A 20,432-nucleotide genomic window follows, 5' to 3' on the forward strand; every position below is an offset into this window, starting at 1 on the left:
CTGGTACATGTGGTGCCCTTTTTTATTTTTTCTGCCCCTGCCCCTCAAACATCCTCCATCTGCCACTGTTGTTGAGGACTATTTCTGTGGAAATGGCTTGAAAGTATTTGCATAAAAAGCAAGTTTCTTTTTGAACGTATTCCCAAGTGCAGCTCCGTTTAATGCCTACCTGTGAGTATTCATATTTCACTCAAGAACTACAGAAGGCGATGGTCTATTTAAGTGTAAAATAAGGCCGACAACACGTCTCCAGTCCTCTTGTGTGAAATACCTGTAAGTTTTTCCTGTTAATTCAACAGGAAAAATGCATTTCTGCTTGGTGTCCTGGCATCAAGCAGATCACTGGATCAGGTCTAGGAAGCAGAAGCATTCAACTAATCTGCCATGAATTATCCCTTTTTCCATCCCAGTGAAAACTTCAATATATTGAGGAAGACCTGCAGTGGAGAGCAGGAGCGAAAATGTATGGATGGAGTTAAACGGAGGAGAAAACCATCGCTGCGCACAGCTCCGGAGTGATATATCCCTTCCACCAATTCCAGCACCTGAAAAGTCCATCACTTCCAAGAAGATTTTTTTTGGGAAAGCACCAGTTGTCGGCAACAAGAGAGGAGGAGAGTAAGGAGAGGAAAAAGGGGGGAGGAAAATTGTTCCTGCGTCACGTTTCTTTAATTTGTTCACCAGCTGCCAATGAAAATGATGACCTGCAGGAGGTTTTTTTTTCTTCTCCCCCCTCCTGGCTCTGCATCTGCTCCAGCAAAACCACACAGCTGGAGCCACACACTGAACAAGTGTAATCTTTATAGTGTGATGAAGACGACGAAGAAGACTGATAGGTCACATGGACCCAGCTCTCTCACACTGATTTGGCTCATAAAGCTGCTCCCACCAATGAGTTTGTGTGGATGTCCTGAGCAGTGACCAGTGGAGATCAATCAGGTTAATTCAATAAAAACTGTCAGATTGGGGGGTCCATGTTTTAAAATTCAAATATCAATATAAAAACATCTACAGTGGCTTCAGCATGCATGACCAAGACTTATTAGTTTGTGCTTCTGACATCTCCAAAAAAGTAACTCAAAGTGATTTTGTTATGTTCCATCCTTGGTGTGCTCTCCTCTATTAATCAAACGCTGTCCTTCCACATCCTGCAGCTGCGAGCAGATGTCATGATGCAATTGGACAAGATTTGCCGGGAAAAGGCGTTCGGAGAAACCAAACATATCGTCTCCAAATTACGCAGCGCTTCAAGGTGACAAGGAGGGGCTGCTGCGCGTCTACCTCCGAGCCACTTCCTGCATCGTCCACTCCAATATATAAACCCGCAAAGACGGACCTCTCCCGAAGCACTCACACAGTTTGCAAAGCGCAAAACTCCCTCACTCGCAGCCCTCCCTCTCTCCAACCCATTACTGAGGCTTTAGAGGTGATAGAGCCTTGGCAGCGCAGCGCAAGAGAAGGTAGGACGCAGTAGGTTTTTGGAGCTCACCGCGGCGTATTCGTGCGCACCGCGGCACCACTTTACCAGTTTGTCTTCTTGCTTTCTTTGCAGATCACTTCAACACGCCGGATTTTTCCCCCACCTCTAAAACCAAACATGAAACCTCAGCTGTTCGCCGTAGACTTAATGCTTCTGTGCATATCCTGCGGAGCAAGTGCACTGGCAACGAGCGTCCCCGCCGTGTCCACGTCCAATTTCACCAGTCTTGGCGAAGCGCACGGCCACGGATCAGACGACACGATGTCTTCTAAGATCAGGAGGAAGCGTTTTATCAGCCAGACCGACATGCTGGCTATTCTTGATTACCATAACAAAGTGAGAGGGAAGGTGTTTCCCCCAGCGTCCAATATGGAGTACATGGTGAGTGAAGTTTCATTCATTTGTTATATGTGCATGATATTCCTGGAGCCAAACATCTATTTACTTATAATGTTTTTTTTGTTTTTTTATGTGGCAAGACTGAATGCATCAAGTATGAAATCATTTGCAATGGGAAGTGATGGCAAACACACATCTGATTGTGGTTTTCTGAGGAAGTAAAGTGACAAATGTCTTTACGTCCCTTGGCACCTTCAGCTGCTCAGCACATTGCACAGCGGCAGACCACCAGAGTAGTCCCCTTTTCAAAGGAAGAGGGGTCATGTATGGTAACAAGTAGCCTGCTGGCAGCGTAATAGTGCTCACTTGTAGACCTGTTGAGGTCCAAACAAGTCTAAATCAGACTATTAATCTCATTTTGTAGCTCTTATTTTCAGCTGCACACTAAAATCAGTTTTTATGGAGGACGGCTCATTAAAGTGCTTTTAAAGTTTGCATATTTCCTTCAGAAATTGGCAGCACCGTTCGCTGTAAAACGCAATGAAGGGTGCTCCTCGCTTGACAAAACTACTGCAGAATGAAGTAATCAGAGGAAGTCTCTCCGTCACAATCCTTCCCCAATGCAACCATCCGCTCTACTGTCTGTTGACAACTCTGGATTCTGCTGTTCCCGAGCCCATCCAGCCCCCTCTCTGTTCAGTTAAAGAGTTACAAGGGATACTGGGCAACTAACTTTCTCCACTTACGTAACCGATTTGATGGATGACTTGTGCATCTTGCCATGGTAACACCTGTATCAGCGCTGTGAGCTCACAAAGCGCCGACTCTTATCTCACACGTTGCTGCTGAATGGAGATCTGCTGTTGATACTTTCCATCAGTTATGTAATGGGTTTTCCCACCGTGTGTCGGCGTGTGTAGGTGTGGGACGACACTCTGGCCAAGACAGCCGAGGACTGGGCTCATGCCTGCCTGTGGGAGCACGGGCCACCTAACCTCCTCAGGTTCCTGGGTCAGAACCTCTCCGTCAGGACAGGACGGTGAGTGACCTTTGACTCTTCCTCCCCCCCCTCCCCGACATCTGCTGCTCCTCTCAGGGGCGACTCTCTCTCTCTCTCAGCAGTCATGGTCGTTGCCCTGCAGCCCCCTTCTTCTCTCTCCTAAAGGTTTTTGCACTGTGACCTGGTGACTGCTTGAGGAATGCTCCTGTGACCCTTCATATAAACAAAAGTTGTGTTTCCAGCCATGACCCATGAGGACAAAGGCGCATCCCTTTAGTGGGTCTTGACTTTCCATTTGGAAACACAGGGCACCTTCACGTGTTTTACACTTCTAGATTTTACTGAGGAGCAAAACACGAGACTCAAGGGAGTTCAAATTCTGACTATACCTTGTGACTTGCACGGACATTTCTATAGTGAGGTTATTTTCTAAAAAAAACCTAGACTGAGAAGTCAATATCAATCTGTTGACTTGTAGAAAATAATGCAAAAAAACCCCAAATAACTAGTTTAACTAACTATCAAGTCAGATTTATGAGGGCCTGCACCGTGATACAACTAAATGTTTCAAGTCGCCTTTATACCCTGAAGTAGACATTAGAGATTGACTGGTAACGATAACAGTTATTAGTAATCATGAAGGCCAATAACCAATATTTGGAACAGATACACATTAAACACATTGCATTAAAAATACTGATGGGATGTAACAAACTATAATTTACTTAAGTGCTGTACTTCCATTTTCTGCTACTATATACTTCCACTCCACTACATTTAGTTACTAGTTACTTTCAGATTATTTGGTGATCAGATGTCGTTGTGGGCGGGACATTGAGTGAGACTAGACTTGGACCGATATAGATATTATGAAATATCGCAATATTTTCTTTCATATGCAATATTTTTCACAATATCGAATATCAAGCAGCTTTTAGGGCATCTTTGGGCTTTTATTTTGAAAAGAACTTGCACATGGAGGCAACACACAGCGATACTTGCGAGGAACTTACAGGTAAATTGACCTGATGTAGTGGCGTGCACACAGCGCTTTAACATACAGACTTAGTGGTGGAAAATGGTGAGCCAGAGGACTTGAATGAGACTACATGTTGTCATGGCTGTAAGCAGGTGTTAACTTAACAAGGCAACACCACAAACTGGCAGTCTCATGTCAGAGAGACAGTTTGTGGACCTTGACTCGAGCGACGCTAATATCTATTGCAAATATTTGGGCGGGACATAATTCTGATATAGTGTTGGACATCGCCCACTGGTGACTACAGACAGAGAAAGGATGCTGCATCAGAGCCAAAGTAGTGCAGTTTTAAACCAGTTTATATAATCAGCAAATCAGACACAAAAACACTGATACTAAAAGTCAGAAAAATAATGAATATCTGCCCTGATTATCAGTCTAACCCAAGCGGATGTGTAGAAAACATTATGCATATATATGTTTTGTTGTCACTTATTCACGCCCTTGGAGAATGGAGCCACTTGGCTCCGTCAGACAAATGTCCCTCTGCACTTCAAAATCACAAGAATTCTATCATTGTTAATGACTGAAATTGTAGCTTTTCGGCTGCAAACTCTGAGGCTCTAGCACATCTTCAAAATCCACTTTGACATCCTGGAAGTTGGCCAGTTGGTCAGTAAGACACACAGCGTATATTGTATTTCAGAACCTCAGGTCGTTTCATTGTTATTGCGGTCCGAGTGACCGTCCCTGAAACACCATAAATGACTTGAAGAAATGAAGAAATGTGAAAACAACATCTTATCCAATTCACAAGAAATATATAAAAAAGTTGATGGCAGCGTATTAGATTTTAACAACTGTGGAAGGAAATCGGAGCATGTGGAGCTAACAGAGACCACTGAGCCAACATTCTGCCCCATGGATACTATTTTTAGGTTTTTCTGCTTTTCAAAATCATAAATCAAAGTCTTTCGGGTTTCCATGTTCCCTAAACCCTGAACACACTTTTGGCAAACTGCAACCTCCTCTAACTCATTTTCCCAGGTCAAGGTCAACTTGCATTAATAGTTGTGTGTCGTTTACTGAACGTGTCTACCTTCTGTTCACAGCTATCGATCCATCCTTCAGCTGGTGAAGCCGTGGTACGATGAGGTCAAAGATTACTCTTTTCCGTACCCCCGCGACTGCAACCCCCGATGCCCTCTCAGATGCTATGGTCCCATGTGTACCCATTATACACAGGTATACGCACAACAATCAGTATTGCATTTGATCCTGTTGAAATGATCTAACAGTGGCATTAATCGGTCTGCTGATGTGTCTTTTTTGCAGATGGTGTGGGCAACGTCTAACAAAGTAGGCTGCGCCATTCACACGTGCCATAATATGAACGTATGGGGCTCAGTGTGGAAGCGGGCGACGTATCTAGTTTGCAACTACTCACCTAAGTAAGTACACTCTGTAGACTGACGCTTAACTTTAAGGTTTACTGTAGACCATCTTGTATAGTGTTAGTTACATGCTGTAAGGAGGGAAGCCTGTTGATTCTAATGAACCTGTTGACCTGATGACGAAAGGGTGACGACAGGCCTAATCCCGACACAGACTGCTCTGTTCTGTGCTGAGTTGTGAAATGCCACCCATGTTGGCTGGGAGATTCAGATAACCTCGATACAAGGCTGTGAACCGGCACTGCATTACCCAAGCTCGAAACAGAAGGAAAGATCTCGAAAAAAAAATCCCATGAATCAAAGCCCGCTTGGACTTGTGACTGACTTGTGACCTCAGTTCTTTAATCCCGCTGGTTTGAGACATATGTAAGAGTAACAGACTCAGGACGCTGATGACCTATTTTAGCTTTAGAGAACATGGCCTCTACTTTTCAGACACAGGCCTTTTCAGACATCTTGAATGTGGATGGTGTCAAGATATAATTTACCTGGTTTCTATTTACACCTTGTTGTTCAGTCTGTCTCTGTACACATGCTAATGTCTGATTACTCTTTGCTTATAAAGTACAGATTGCGAAGTAGTTTATATTATGATGATTTCCACTAAGCTTTGCACAATTAACAATCATGTGATATGATTAAAGTGGAAACGTTTCAAGCATTTCCAAGTGGCGTCGCTATTGCAAATAAAACTGGATCGCTAATGCTAGCAGCTAACAGTCGACACAAACATAGATATGTTTTGAGATCAGTTACAGAAGCAGAGCTGTTTGACACAAACATAGGATTCCTTCTCTTTTGCAGGGTAGTTTCCACAGTTACTCCGGTTGCTCGACTTTGACCTGGGGATAGCGACTGCTAAGCTAACAAATCCTCTGCCAACCGTGAATCGAGCCTTCAGCATAGTGAAAATGAGGCTTATAGGGAACTTATCTAAATGCGGATGGTGTCATTACACTGCGCAATTAGTATTTACTTCATAATGATACGTTTAAGCACAAAAGTTGTCTGTTTCCAGTTTAAAGGTGCAATATGTAAGAATTTTACTTTGAAATGTTAAAAATGTGAACAGAATGTGAAGAAATAACAGTTTTGATATTATGTCAAAGACATCTGTGTATTGAGTTGAATATATGTCTGCTGGAGTTAGCATGCTAAACAGTTAGCCCAGGGCCTGAAAAAGTCTTTCTCCCAGCGGCCTAAACCTCCTGTGCTAGTGGTAAAAACACCAACACTTCCCTGGTAGTCTGGCTAGCTGCACAGCTAACTGAGCTAACAGTAGCTAATAGTCATAGATGTATAAAACAGTACAGCTAGCAGTGGTTAGCAGTTACTCTGGTACTATGCAGTCCTTATTTATTGGAGGTATAAATTCAAGGAGGCCAATTCTTACATATTGCACCTTTAAGAACTCCAGAACAGCAACAGTGGACATTAAGATGGGATTGTTTGTCATCTGCTGTTTTTAATGTCAAGAATGTAGTTTCATCATCATCTTATTCTCCACTGACCCTGTGCATGTTTTTTTCTTTCAGGGGTAATTGGATCGGAGAGGCTCCCTACAAAGTAGGCGTCCCCTGCTCCGCCTGCCCTCCCAGCTACGGGGGCTCCTGCAGCAACAACATGTGCTTCCCCGCTCTCAAGACGAACTACCTGCACTGGTTCAAATAAACACAGGTTTCCTCTCGACATAAGCTGACAACCTACAGTACCACAGAGACATTACTTTAATCCCGTACGGATTTGCACAACAGTCGTGGACCACACTATTTTGTATATATGGGCTTATTTAAAGATTCAAACATACATTTGAAGGCAGCAGACAATTTAGTGTTGATGACTTGTAAATAAACTGTAAATTTAATTTGTATTGGAATTGCTGTTACTATTATAATTTATGTGTAGGGTGGGTCCTTAAACACAGTACATACTGTATGTGGTGCTGCATACACTTTCACTATATCTGTTTACCATACAGTGTGGTAATTAAGGACATATCAAGATCATAGCTGCTCATCCATGCTCACTCTGGTGCTACGGGTATCACACCTTCATGTTGTGTGCTCTGCCTTCACAGGAATGTCGTGATCTAAAGATCAAAGCTTTTGACCTCAGAGGGTAAAACCTACAGCGGCGGTGTCAGCTTTGTAGCTGCCGAAGTTGCAGCAAACTTCACACTCAAAGTTTGTTGCGATTTTCATTTGTGTCCTGCAACAAATTGGCAATAATTTGTTGAAAAAAGTGCACTTACTGTAAAATACATGAAAAAAGAACTATACATCAGCCCGATTGGGAGGTCTTTAGATGATGTCTGCATAGATGATACCTCTGTTGTCAAAAGCCCTGTTTGCTTTAAAGGAGACATATTATGCTCATTTTCAGGTTCAACATTTTATTTTGGGTCACTAGAATAGTTTTACATGCGTTAATCAGATTTCTCATGCCGTCCGGTGCTGCTCTCTTTAAGGCCCCTCCTCCCAAATACCCGGTCTCCTCCGATTAGTCAGCTCACACACGCCTGAGCCAGCACCGCTAACAACAACAGAGCAGTTGTGCTAAATCGATTCTTACGTGCCAAACTAGCTGCTAGGCATAAATTATGCAAATGTGTGACATGGTGCTGTAGAGTGATGTCACAAAGTCACGGAATTCAAGGCGGGACAACTGACGAGGCGTTTCAGGCGTTTTATTTTGGGAGAGAGGAGCTTCTCTAGGTGTCGACTTTGGCCTTTTAAACCTTCAAGACTTTTAACATTTTAACAAACACTGACAGAAAGGACAAAAACTCAAAAGCATAATAGGTCTCCTTTAACATTTCTACAGTACATTTGCAGTGTTAAGGTTGTGTTTCATTACATATGTTTCATACCTCAAGGCATTTCACAGGTTTCAATCATATTTCATGTGATATTTATGGTAAAGAGAGCACATACAATAAAGCTGACCTACATATCTGTTTTATAATCATATTGGTACACATATTGGTATATTATATACCAATATATTGCTACATTGGACAAATCCATTGTTTGTATTTTGTTATGATCACTGATGTAGTTTGGTTTTTAGAAGTTAGGCACTCAAGTGCACCTTAATTGTTTGTAAATTTCCAAAAAAAACACCAAGAAATGATTATTTTTTGTACATGTAGATAATCATCATACCTTGACTATCTTAAAACAAGTATACTGTAAGTTATTCATTTTTATATGGGAAGAAATATTTAATTGATAGTCATTTTTTTTTATTGTTTTGTAAAAGGATTGTAATGATATCTAAATGATTAACTGAATATGGTTCATTTGCATGTCAACTTTTATAATGTTGAAGGGGATTTACTATAATGTCAATTAACTTGGTACGTTTCCATGAACAAAGCACTAGCATAATATTAAAATGCCTCAACACTTTTAACTTGGCAAATGTTTCAGAATTTCTTTACAAAATTGGGACAGTTTCTCAGCAGCGAGAACATATCATCAGCGTACAGTAACTGAGACATTTACAAATCAACAGAAAGTCAACACACTTTAGTGGGAAATAATGCATTACAATAGAAAAACATTTTCCGCACTGACTGTATTTAAATCAACATTAACAACAAGCTATTTATGCAATGAACTGCGCTTTTCCTGTTGTCTTTTGTATTTGTAATAAAATGTTCTATTTTGATTGTTTTCTTGTGGTTTTGTACAACTCAACAGTCAATGTCGCTGCTGTCAGTAGACCATATTCACACGGCAGCCATTTTCCTCTGCTATCACGATCAGGCTGGGCAGCTCAAATTTTGCACTGCTGTGCTCCAGCTTGCAAGTCCTATAAGCAAATAAAGAATCTGACAAGTTGTTATCTTTTTACCGTTTCAAGACAATAAATAGTGAAAACCTGTCGTGCCATATTTTAAGGTAAAACAACAATAACTCATTATCTTCCATTAAGCAACAGCTCATGTTAGCATTCAACCACTTCCTAGCTAACATTACTGTTTGACAGTGAGACACGATGCTGTAGGAAAGGCATAAATTAATAAAATATGAACATTTATTGAAGCCAGAAAGTGAAAACACACTGGATGTAATCAAACAGTAATGTTGGCTAGGAAGTGGTTGAATGCTAATGTTAGCTGTTGTAGCTAATGGGTTAACAAATGTGTTGTTTTACATTGAAATATGACCTGATGTCCCTCTAGGTTGTCCATTATCATGTTTATAGGACTTGCAAGCTGAAACATAGCATTTCGCTTCCCACCCTGAGTGTGATGTCAGAGGAAAATGGCCGCCGTGTGAATACAGTCTATTGTCTTGTGTTGTCTGAGCTCTTCCTCTTGTCTGATATTATTAAGAGTTTCTGCCCAAAGTACCAATCCGGCTCTTTAAGTTTTCACTTTCAATTAAAACAGCGGCATTTACAAAGTCCCACATCCTGGGTATCAAAGGCTGAGAGGGAGAAAAGAAAACATGCTGGGAGTACATCTGAATCCTAATAAGAGAAGGTTGACTTTGGCCCCGTCTGTCCATGTCTACACAAATGAACGGACAACTGATAGGGTTTCAGGGGACCCGCTTGTTTGAGTTTGTCCAATGAAACCATTGACCTTACGGAGAGGGAGCAGAGTGGAATGCTAGAAGCAAAAAGAGAGGGAATGTGTGTCGCCGCCAGACATACAGACTAAATCTATAGAGCGGACAGGAAAAACCACATTTTCCTGCTGTACAGCGTCAAGATTTTGTTTACGGTGATCGAAAAGAGTTGGTAGGAGGTTGAGCCAAACAGGTAGAGCCATAAATGTTCTAATGTGTTGGGCAGATGCTGTGGTTTTCCCCATTTTTCTCCAGTAGGGAAAGCAGGTTATAGTTCTGAGCCAGCCTGCATCAGAAGTATATGTATGAGATCGAAAGGCTATCGAGCAAATCCACAAGCAAACAAGACTACAACATGTTTTATTCATTAGATCAACACCTGCGTTATTCCAAGTGTAAACTAATCTGCAGGAAACATCTTTCCAGACTGAAACATTAGCTGCACTCTAATGCACTCTGGCAGGTAGCAACACAAGGCCTCACATTTTCATGCTAGGTTTTGCATAGCGTGTTGTTTTCAAACCACTTCCTGCTCTTCATTAAGAGGCTTCATCCTTGCAGCCAGCCCTAACAGGCCAGCACGCTCCCTGGAACCAACCAGCAGAGAGTCTTCGAGGAACACATTAGTATGCATGGGAAAAATCCGTCTGTCTGAGCAAATGCCGGACGCGGAGCCAAACAGATGATTGGTGGATGTTTAAAAGGCAGAGATGAGGAGCGAGAGGCTGTGGTGAGTTAGACAACCTGCTGCCGACATTCACCTGGCTTATCAATTTGTGGCAGAGGCTGAGTAAAGGTCAAGGATATGGAGTTGGGTCAGGATGAAAGCAGCCTCTGGGTTTGAGGGGAAAAAGGCTGCAAACAGAGTGAACTGGAAAGAAATGACACTGCACCAAATTCCATTTATTAGTGTTTTCTCCATCAGCAATGCACTTATTGTGCTTTTATTTTTCTTTATTATCGAACCTCAAACTGACTCTTAAAAAGATATTTCTGCTTTTACCACTGATACATCAACTGGAATTTTGTCTAATTCATCAATACTTTCTCTACGGTTTACCTGTTGCATAATTTCCGAGTTTAGAGCCTTAAAAACGGATATAAACTATATGTTGCTTGATTTTAAATCTCATTGGCTACACAATGCATCAGTCATCCGGAGGCTGGCATGTAAGTGGTTCAGAAGAGAGGAGAGAGAAGAGAGAGTGGACGAGTGGTCGGCACGATCACTCATTGACTGTTGTAGGCTCTAGGGTGGGCATATAAACTCATATCTGCTCAAATGAGCTGTTAATCAAACTCCATCACTTTCTCTGACTACTCAACTACTTAAGACATTACTCTTCAAATAAAGTTTATACACTCGAACTGGCACTAATTCCCTTTCCCTTCTGTCCCACTTCCCACATCTCAAGTGACATTTCAACTCCTTTCAGCACTTTTATTCAAACTGATACTTCAGTTTTCCCCAGTGCAGACTATTTAGCTCTTTTTTTGTTGTCTCTTTTGTTCTTTTATTACATGAATTCCTCGCCCAACCAAGGGTCGTTAAGGATAAAATCTGACGAGCTCCGTTGAAGACCAGTAGGAGGGAGACAGAAACACAATCAGACGGATGGAGAGAAGAAACAGAGATTTTCAGTCTCCAGTTGCTGCAGCAATAAATCCTACTCAACTGGCTCATGCTATCAGCCAGCGCCAACACCTACTGAGGCCACGATGACGCATCTGTAAGCTCATCCTAAGGTGCACCACTTTTCCTAATAACACAAGTGAATTACTGACCTGTCAGATAAACTGTTATTGCTAAAACAGTTTCGTCTCCCTCAAGTGTGAAGGTGCTGAAATGTTTATTTGGAAAGAAGATGGAGACTTCATACGGACCACGGCAGGGTGATGGATTATTAACAGGGAGAGTGTGAAGCTCGGGGAGTCAGTTTCCAAAATGTGCAAGCAGCCATCCAACTCCAATAATGGGGAGAAGTATGAGAAAGAGTTTGAGAGAGTACAATACTGAAAAAGGGGGATAAATCTTTTGTGGAGGGAGCTTGTAGGTTTGCTAATGTTTGTTGTGCAGCTGCAGAAAATCTTCTCTCCTTCCTTTATCGTCTCTGTACTCTACAACCTCTCTGCCCTCCCTGACTTCGAGCACTGAATGGTTGACAACTTGGCTTCTCTGTGCCTCGAGGGGGATATTGGGAGAGGATTCTTTCTAATCCATTGTATTTTTTTCTTTTTCTTCTGTCCCCGTTGGAAGCACAACAACTATGTTTACTTTGCTCCCCTTGCAGCTCAACCATCGGAAATGCAGCCTGTGCCCAGTCCAAGCCTCGCTCTGTCCTCAAACTTCCCCATAATCCACCACTGCCAGGGCACTGAGGACATCAGAATGCAGATGGAGTTAATGCTCAATGTTGAAAAAGCATTGGTTCTGGACTTGATCATTTTTCATCAATCAATTTAGCTGAAATTGACTGTAGAAGGGCCTGCAGAGGCGGAGAGTCCCAGCATCCGGAAGGTTTTTTACTACCTGTGCTTGTCGAGGAAGGATAACTTAAGTGAGACAGTCAACAAACTACTCGCCTGAAGCTGGGATGTTCAGCTACTGAGGGCTGGAATAGACAGTTGATTGTCTTTACTGTACGCAGCACCAGTGGCGGACTCAGGATGTTTGAGGGGCAGGGGCGAAAAAAATAAAGGGTGCACCAGCTGTATGCGGTGGGGGCACCAGCGCACAGAAAGTCGTGATATATTTACAGTGAAATTGTCACCAACCCTTGTGAAGATGAAAACTTTTGATTATATGATTATACTATTATACTGATTAACTATTTAACCATTTATTTCACAAAGCTATACACGTTTTGTCCACTGGCAGGGCACTCCAAGAGGACACTTTACTGTATGATGTTGTATCTACCATAGGGGCATTCAAGAGGACACTGTTGAGGTGTATTTCGAACATGGGGGCACCAGGGGGGTGACGCCAGTGCACACAAAATAACAAATCACAAAACAATCTCAACTCAAGGCCCACGTACGCGCCTGTTTTCCAGCTTTTGACCATGTCGCACCTTGTTAGTTCATTCTTGACCTGTTGACGATACAGTCCCAACTCGAGATCTTCTTACCTGCTTGTTTCAGAGCTTTCGACCACATCACACAGTGTCACATGCCCTAAACGTGCTCAAAAGGCAAAAATACGAGGAAGTTTGAACATTTACAGATCCAAGACAGGAGAACAAACCCTGAAGGCTGATGAAGACCAAGTGACACTGTCAAAAGCTACAGAACAAGCCAGTAAGTGGACCTTGAGTTAAGGCCCTGGGGGTGCCACTGCTGTTAAACTCAACACATTACCTGGTTTTGTTTGTCCAGAAGAGAAGAACTAAAACAGGGGACAATTCTTTAATATTGTATATAATATTATGTTTATATGTTTATTGGCAGGACATTTAATAGAAGACAGTTTTAGGGGGAATTCCATTCAACTCAGATGTTACCTGAACTATAATCATCGTAAGTCTGGACACATTTCCACGTGCTGCACAGAAAACACCCTCACATATGTGTAATATGACTTTTACACTGTGACAAGCTTGCTCTATTCATATCTCTGACATGTGCACAGGTCAGGCAGGAGTATGTTGACATATGTGTTTCCCAGAGACTGATGTCAGCTACTTGAAGCGTGTTTTGGGATCTCCTCAAATGTTGGCATGTACATGTTAAAACCCTTTTACTACCATAAATCTCTCGGGGCAGCGGAGTTAACTGCAGGGCACGATTTTGCACTCCCTCTTCTTTGGAGTTGGGTGCCTTTACTTCAAACAAGGAGTAAAAAATAAAGCGCTTCAGGTACACAAATCATTTGCGGTGTCTCAGTTGTCTATTTCGGTCTGCTTTTTTTAGGCCAGTGGCACCATAACATGTGGGGAAATGTCACATTTCTCCCAGGTTTGCATGCACTCCCTATGCAAGCGAGGCACCATTTCAGTTTGAGCTAAATGGCTTACGTTATGGTCGCTTTTCTCGTCTAGTGACTTTTCCTTGGCGAAGTAAGCTCCTCACACGGTCTGGTAAAATATAAATAAAGCATATCTGGCATACTTCAGTATAGATATTCCATTTTATGACGAGGGACATAAGCTGGCGTTATGTCATAAAGCTGTGTAGTCTATATTCACCTCATATGTGACATTAAAAGTAATCACATGTTACAAAATGTCAGACCCTGGCACTGTTATCCTGGCTGTTAGAATAAATCTACAACCCTGAGACAGACTGGACTTGACCCTTCTGGTTCAGTTTGAGAACATAAACTGAGGCAAAGGTGGCCCGTGTTCTGTGTTTGCCCTCCATATCCTACTCTAGTCTTTGTCTTGGACGGGGCCGCATTGGCCTCCTCGCGGGGCCTAGCGGGGACTTCAGACGAGCGACATCCTGCAGCAGCGAGACGCGGGCCAAAATCAATGTCCTCTCAGGAGCACAGCGCTGGGAAAGTGCTGCATAATCAGATGGGCTTTCCTCCTCCACTCTAAACTCTCTCCTATACCTGTAGTCGAAGAGCGAGCAGAGGCTTTGATGCCTGTACTGGTTGCAGTACTGACCTCTTTGCCCTCAGCGTTACGAGATTCCTTTGAATGGGAGAGGTCATTTATATATAGTCTTTCTTTTATTACCTAGAATTATAAAAAAAACTACCCCCAGCAAAACTCATTTTCATATTTATGACTGAAATCAAATGTGGCAAACCAACACACACATCATATCCAAGAAAATGCATGATTACTGCGTTCTCTCCACAAGATGATATTTGATGACATGAGACCAAACTGCTTTTGGCATTATTGTGAAATTTCTTGGTTTCGACTGGTTTGCACCACAAGCAGCAATCCATGAGACACTGACAGTGTAATAGGAGTTTCTGGTAACATTACTTCATTGGAGGTTTCATAGAATTTGACACAAACCGAAGGGAATCTGGGCACCCGCAACTGCCCAGCTCCAAGTGCCTCCACATTATCAGTTTACCAAAATGTCAGTGTTTTTGCTTGCTCAAGATCTTGCTGTAATAGGCTGGGAGACGAAGGAACAATATGCCAAGAGTTGCCTTTGTGGTACAAAACTTGGGGAAGCTTGAACATTTTCGTTTGTCATCATGAACATGTTTTATGTTTTATGTTGTTTTTTTTTTTTGTTTTCTTTTCCAACCTAATCCCCAAACAGAAGAACTTTGTCTGAAAGTCAAACACTGACACCTGGTGGTGAACTGCTGCATGCAACATGCTTTTAGACCTAAGTCTGGTGAATATTAAACACTTTTGTCTGTATATTGTTAGCTCATGTAACAAAGCGTCTCTCACTTGGCCTTATTTAGACTACTGCATATAAGCGTTAGTTTATGTGCAAGGCTTGTGCCTCATGTTTCTGTATTAAACATATGAGGGAGCGTACTGTATGGAAGCTGTCAGGGAGGTTTTCTTTGAGTTGTGGCAGACAGCATGTGGAAAACACAGAAATATACATGCTAAAAAGGCTGAGGAAGATAATGGGTTTAAAGGAGAGGCATGAAGTAGCTGCACCTCCCCAACTACGACAGTAATTCAGCATTGTGATTGATTGCCGATAAAATAAAATAAATAGATAAATTGCACTAATTTGGCTCTGATGCAGCATGTAATCTGTAAAGTAATTACTAAATAAAGTTATTAAAATAAATGTAGTAAATCTACTTAGTTACATTCTATCACTGTGTATACTATACTGTATACATGTTGTCCAGGCTGCCAAACATGGGCCTGAACGATTATCGGATCCGACATTCAGCATTTTTATGAGTATTGGGATCAGTGGGGTTTTTGTTGTTGATGTTTTTTGTTTTTTATCCAGTTGCACTGCTTTGGCTCTGATGCAGCGCGCCATCTGCAAAGTACCACGTTACTGGAGTTATCAAATAAACAAAGTGGAGTAAAAATTGTAGCTGAGTGGAAGCATGAGGTAGCAAGAAAAAAGGAAATACTTATAAACACAATGTGCTGTGCATGAAAATAGAAGTTGGAAGGGAGGGAGGGACCACAAAAAATGCAATTAAAGGTGCAATATGTAAGAATTTTTGTTTAAAAATAATACATTTATGAAAAGGATCAACATGTTTTGTGATGCACAGATATTTACTGAAGTTAGCATGCTAAGCAGCTAGCCCCTGGACTGTCCTTTCTCTTATAACCACTCTGATCTCCCAGTCCGGACTGCTTACTGCATGGCTAACTGAGCTAACTAGCTAACGGCGGCTAAAGTTAGCACTAGTTAGCAGTTACTCTAGTGATATGCTTCTCCCTATTTCATTGTATGAACTCAAGAGGTGGCCAGTTCTCACATGCTGCACCTTTAACATACTGAATGGTGGAGTGTCCTGGTGTGTAAGCTGCTCTCAGGCCTGTCTTTCATTTGGAATCAATTCAATACACAACCACTCTGCAGTAACACCTGTGAGTCGAAACACAACAACTCACAGCACAACACTGTGCTCAGTGCTCACAGATGCACTGCCATCCCTTCACCACATGGGGGTAGAGGCAGCCAAAGTAAGCCAAACTGACCTGAAGTGGATATCTGAGGCAGCCTTCTGCTGAACACTGCTGATAATGTCACAAAAGCAATGATGTAGAACGTCTGCCAAATGACCTTGATGCTCTTTACTCCCATTCCCACCCCCGACGCCATTCCAACGCTCTGACCTCAATTCAGCTCAACCAGAACCATTAGGGAGCAATGTGCCAGATAACGTGGGCCAACAAAAAAAAAAAAAGTGTTCTTCGAGAGTGTTTGTGCGGTGTTGCTGTTGTGTCCAGAGGCTACTGTTGTGTGTGGACGCCGGGTCTGGCACGGCTGATGCATTCTGCCTGGGTTCATGGGATTTCTCGCAAGACCACATGCTGAATGGAGGAGGCACCGAACGGAGCATCTGGACCCGTGGCTTAACAATGACTGTGTGGGTGAGATAGAAAGAGCAAAGGGAAAAACAGCGAGAGAAAGACACAGGCAGAGGGAGACAAGCCGAGGAATGGAAAGTGAATGCTCGTGTGCGAGGAGGGAGGCTGGAGAAGTGGCAACTCGCAGGTGGGGAGGAGGCCGAGGACAAAAATGTGAAATATTAAAACAAAGCAGGAAGCAGTAGAAAACAATAGATGCCATAAAGAAGAAGGAGTGATAGAGGTGCTACTACAAGAAGCATGAAATCATTTATATTGCTCCACCACAGGCGCAAATAGTGTATATTTACTGGCAGGCATTGTAATAAACATTAATCAGAGAATGTCTCGTCTGTTACAGATGGCTTGACCTAAATTACCGCACTGTAAATCAGAGAAATCTCTGAGCAGTTGGTAAATATTTTCCTTTATCCACACAATTTCATTTTCATAGTCGGGGTCAGAGACGTGCTCTTACAGTCAGTCCTTGTGTATTTCAGCCATAAACTTAATGTAATATAAGTCATTTCATATCCCGAGCCCATAAAGCTTATTTAGAGTGTTCAAAAATAATTGCACGTTTTTATGTACTGACTCATGTATTTATGTTATGAAGGTACCAACACACATCACTCCTCCGCTGCCTCACCTCTCACTCTCTTACTGTCAAACACACACTCGCACTCTCTTCCTCACACACACACACATCTAAATGTGGAGCAACATTAAATCTATAGCAGATGAATGAGCGTTTTCGGCGGCGCTTCCCTCCTGGGAGTTGTGGGCAAAGCGAGAGCGTTGCTATTTCAGCTGCGGTGTGCGAGGGGGTGGGAGCCCGCCGGGTCCGACCGCAGAGAGAGGGCCGCTGCTGGAGCTGTGGCCGAGGCCCCTGCTACTGACCCAGGGAGCCGACAGTAAACCCTGGGTTTATGGAAGTTCAGCATGCGGTGGGTCGCCTGATGTGAGAGCGCTTGTATCCCATTCTGTACAGATACAGAAGTAGGTTAGATGGCAAGGGTGCCCTGGATGAGGAGGTTATACATCTGTAGTGTCCAGTGCACAGAGAGCTGTTGAGTCTTAAAGGGTCACTCTAGTATAAAACCTTTTGTGGCTCCAGAGGAAGCTGATAAATGACCTCCAGTGATGTCTCTCAATGGCCTAGCTGCATTGTGGGTAATGTAGGCACCAGGTTTTAAAAACCAGGTGATATCTCCGCTTCTGCTGAATCAGGTTTGATCATTTGTTTTTAAACTGTCCCTGCTTTTCAAAACCTGGCGCCTACATTACCCACAATGCAACTTAGCCACTATGTGACATCACGGGATTACATGCAGCTTCCTCTTGAGCCACGAAAGGCTTTATACTACTCTTTTTCACATATGCAGTAGTACTCTTTAACTAAGGGCAGTGAGGAAATGTAACTCCAGTCAAGTACTGGATCTAAGTACTGGAGTGTTTCCACTATACTATACTATACTTTATATTTCAGAGGGTAATATTGCAGTTGTTATTCTATTACATTTATCTAACTTGGACTTTACATTTAAAAAACGTAATACTTTTTTGGGGCTTGTGACTCAAGCCGGTGCACAACGAGAGTTGCCCATGAGTTGTTAGCAGTTCCATGAGTTTCCCCTCCATCTGTCTCAGACTGTTTAATTTAGATTACTGTTTGAGGCCCAAACATGTCAAATTATCCAATATTTTATTTAAAGGTGCAAAATGCAAACAAATATGGGGCAGCGCATCATCAGAGCAGCTGCTAATTTCTACTAACTGTACTTAATGAGGAGTACTTCTTCCATTGTGCACCAACAAGAGGAGTATAAACTGCATTGTAACCAGTGTGACATGTCCAATCTCAAACCTGACACAGTTAATGGACCTCAAACATATCGTTAGTTGAGTTTCTAAACTGTCCATTCTTTGTCCATTGAGTCTCTGACTCACCTGATGTTTAACGGCTGAGGGCTAAAAAAAATAAAAGCATGAAAACATCAGGGAGTCATGGAAACAAGGGGATTAACTGAATAAGACACTGCTGGCACACGGTCGGCTTGGCCAGCGTTTGGTTTATTATGTTTGTCAGGTAAAATACAAGAAGATTGTGTCTCCCCCGGTGGAAAAGTAAGTCTGTACAGGGGGCAAACGCACAGAGGCCTGGTGATTAGCTACTGTTTCCACATGTGCCACGGCTACCAGTGAAAATGACCAGATGACAAAAGACAAAACCTGCCTGTTCCCATTATGGAATTTGCTCTGTGTTGCAACCGGGAGGGGAAACAGTGACGACAAGTTCAGGGTTTGGAATTAACAGAGAGTTGGTTTGTGTTTTAATCCCCCCAAGGAGTCACCTGTGAACAGTTAGACTCGAGGGGGAATGGGGCCACTTTTGTTTCCAGGCTCCACAGAGGAGGCAGATCTGGTTCACATTAATGTATTTTTGACCAAAGCCAGTTACCAGGTAAGAGGGCAGCAGTCAGTCAACAACCTTCAAGTGAATGTTCCTGTTCTGAGGATTTAACCATTAGCTAAAGAAAGAAACTAAAGGAATTCCTACGTAACATACAAATATCACAGTGAAATACTGAAGTCGGGTGTTTTATAGAGGCATATTGAAGATCAAGTCCATGACCAAAGTGTGAAAATTAAGTTTCACATGTGGATGAAATATTTTAACACCTAATTTTCAAAAATGTACCATATTAAGGAAATTTTCACATTCTGTCATGTATGAATGAAACTTGAATTACATATGTTAAGGCTGTGTTTTCCTTCGCTTGGCATGTTTGGTAGTGTAAGCCATCCAGAGGCAGTGGAAGTGTAGACGGAGGCTAGTTCGACAAAGGTAACACAGTACTGAGGTGGTTTTCTTGCCATGTTTGTAACCTGGTAACCGGTGGCTGAGTCAGCAAGGTGACTACATTTAGCAGCAGTATGGCAACAAAGATACCAGGAAACTCCACTTACGGTCCCGGTCCAGAGCTTTTCATTTAGAGGAAGAAAGCATTTATTGGACACCCGAAAAATCTACGTTTTCAATGATTGTCGAGGAAGTTACGAACCCTAAAATACCACTAATACTATTAGGTCTAATCAATACCTTTGAAAGGGCTTTTTTGCCATTGTTAGATCTAATACTACTCAATATTAGTTAGAGATGTTGGGACATGGATGCATATATGCATGTGCATGGATATGCAATAAAAGTCAGATGAAATGAAATAGCATATGTGATTTAAAATGTGATCAGCTTCATTTAAGTGGAATTTCCGCACGATGAGACAAACACATGAAATCACATGACATGTATATGTGAACTAAAATGTTAACCTGTGGAAATAAAACAATAAAACATGTGAAATGTACATTTTCACATGTGAACTACGTGCCTCCGTGCGACCGTGTGTGATTGGCTTTTCTTCTGATGTGAATTTCTACTTTCAACCTGTGAAAATAAATAAATGTCCCAAATAGGGATTACATTATTTACTATAAAGGCTTATTCATTTATATATTGAGCCATTTAAGTTTTTACTCTATTAACTTCTGATTTTGTCAGTTCCAGTCTTCCATACGTCAACAATAAAAGTCTCTGCAGGAACATTGCCTGTTATTTTGCTGGG

The 20,432-nt window shown here is 42.3% G+C and overlaps 1 protein-coding gene across 1 annotated transcript; it reads left to right on the forward strand.

Annotated features, from left to right (window-relative positions):
• The first annotated feature begins 1,367 nt into the window (after positions 1-1,367).
• LOC311249099 (peptidase inhibitor 15-A-like) lies at positions 1,368-8,922 on the forward strand. The gene is made up of 6 exons (XM_084339845.1): positions 1,368-1,460; positions 1,553-1,861; positions 2,740-2,858; positions 4,911-5,043; positions 5,134-5,249; positions 6,788-8,922. Exons 2-6 carry the CDS (start codon positions 1,598-1,600, stop codon positions 6,921-6,923), a joined length of 768 nt encoding a protein of 255 aa, XP_084195971.1. The 5' UTR covers positions 1,368-1,460; positions 1,553-1,597; the 3' UTR covers positions 6,924-8,922.
• Positions 8,923-20,432: the final 11,510 nt, after the last annotated feature.

Source organism: Pagrus pagrus (genome assembly GCF_965226575.1).
Source record: "Pagrus pagrus genome assembly, chromosome: 20".
NCBI lineage: Eukaryota > Metazoa > Chordata > Actinopteri > Spariformes > Sparidae > Pagrus > Pagrus pagrus.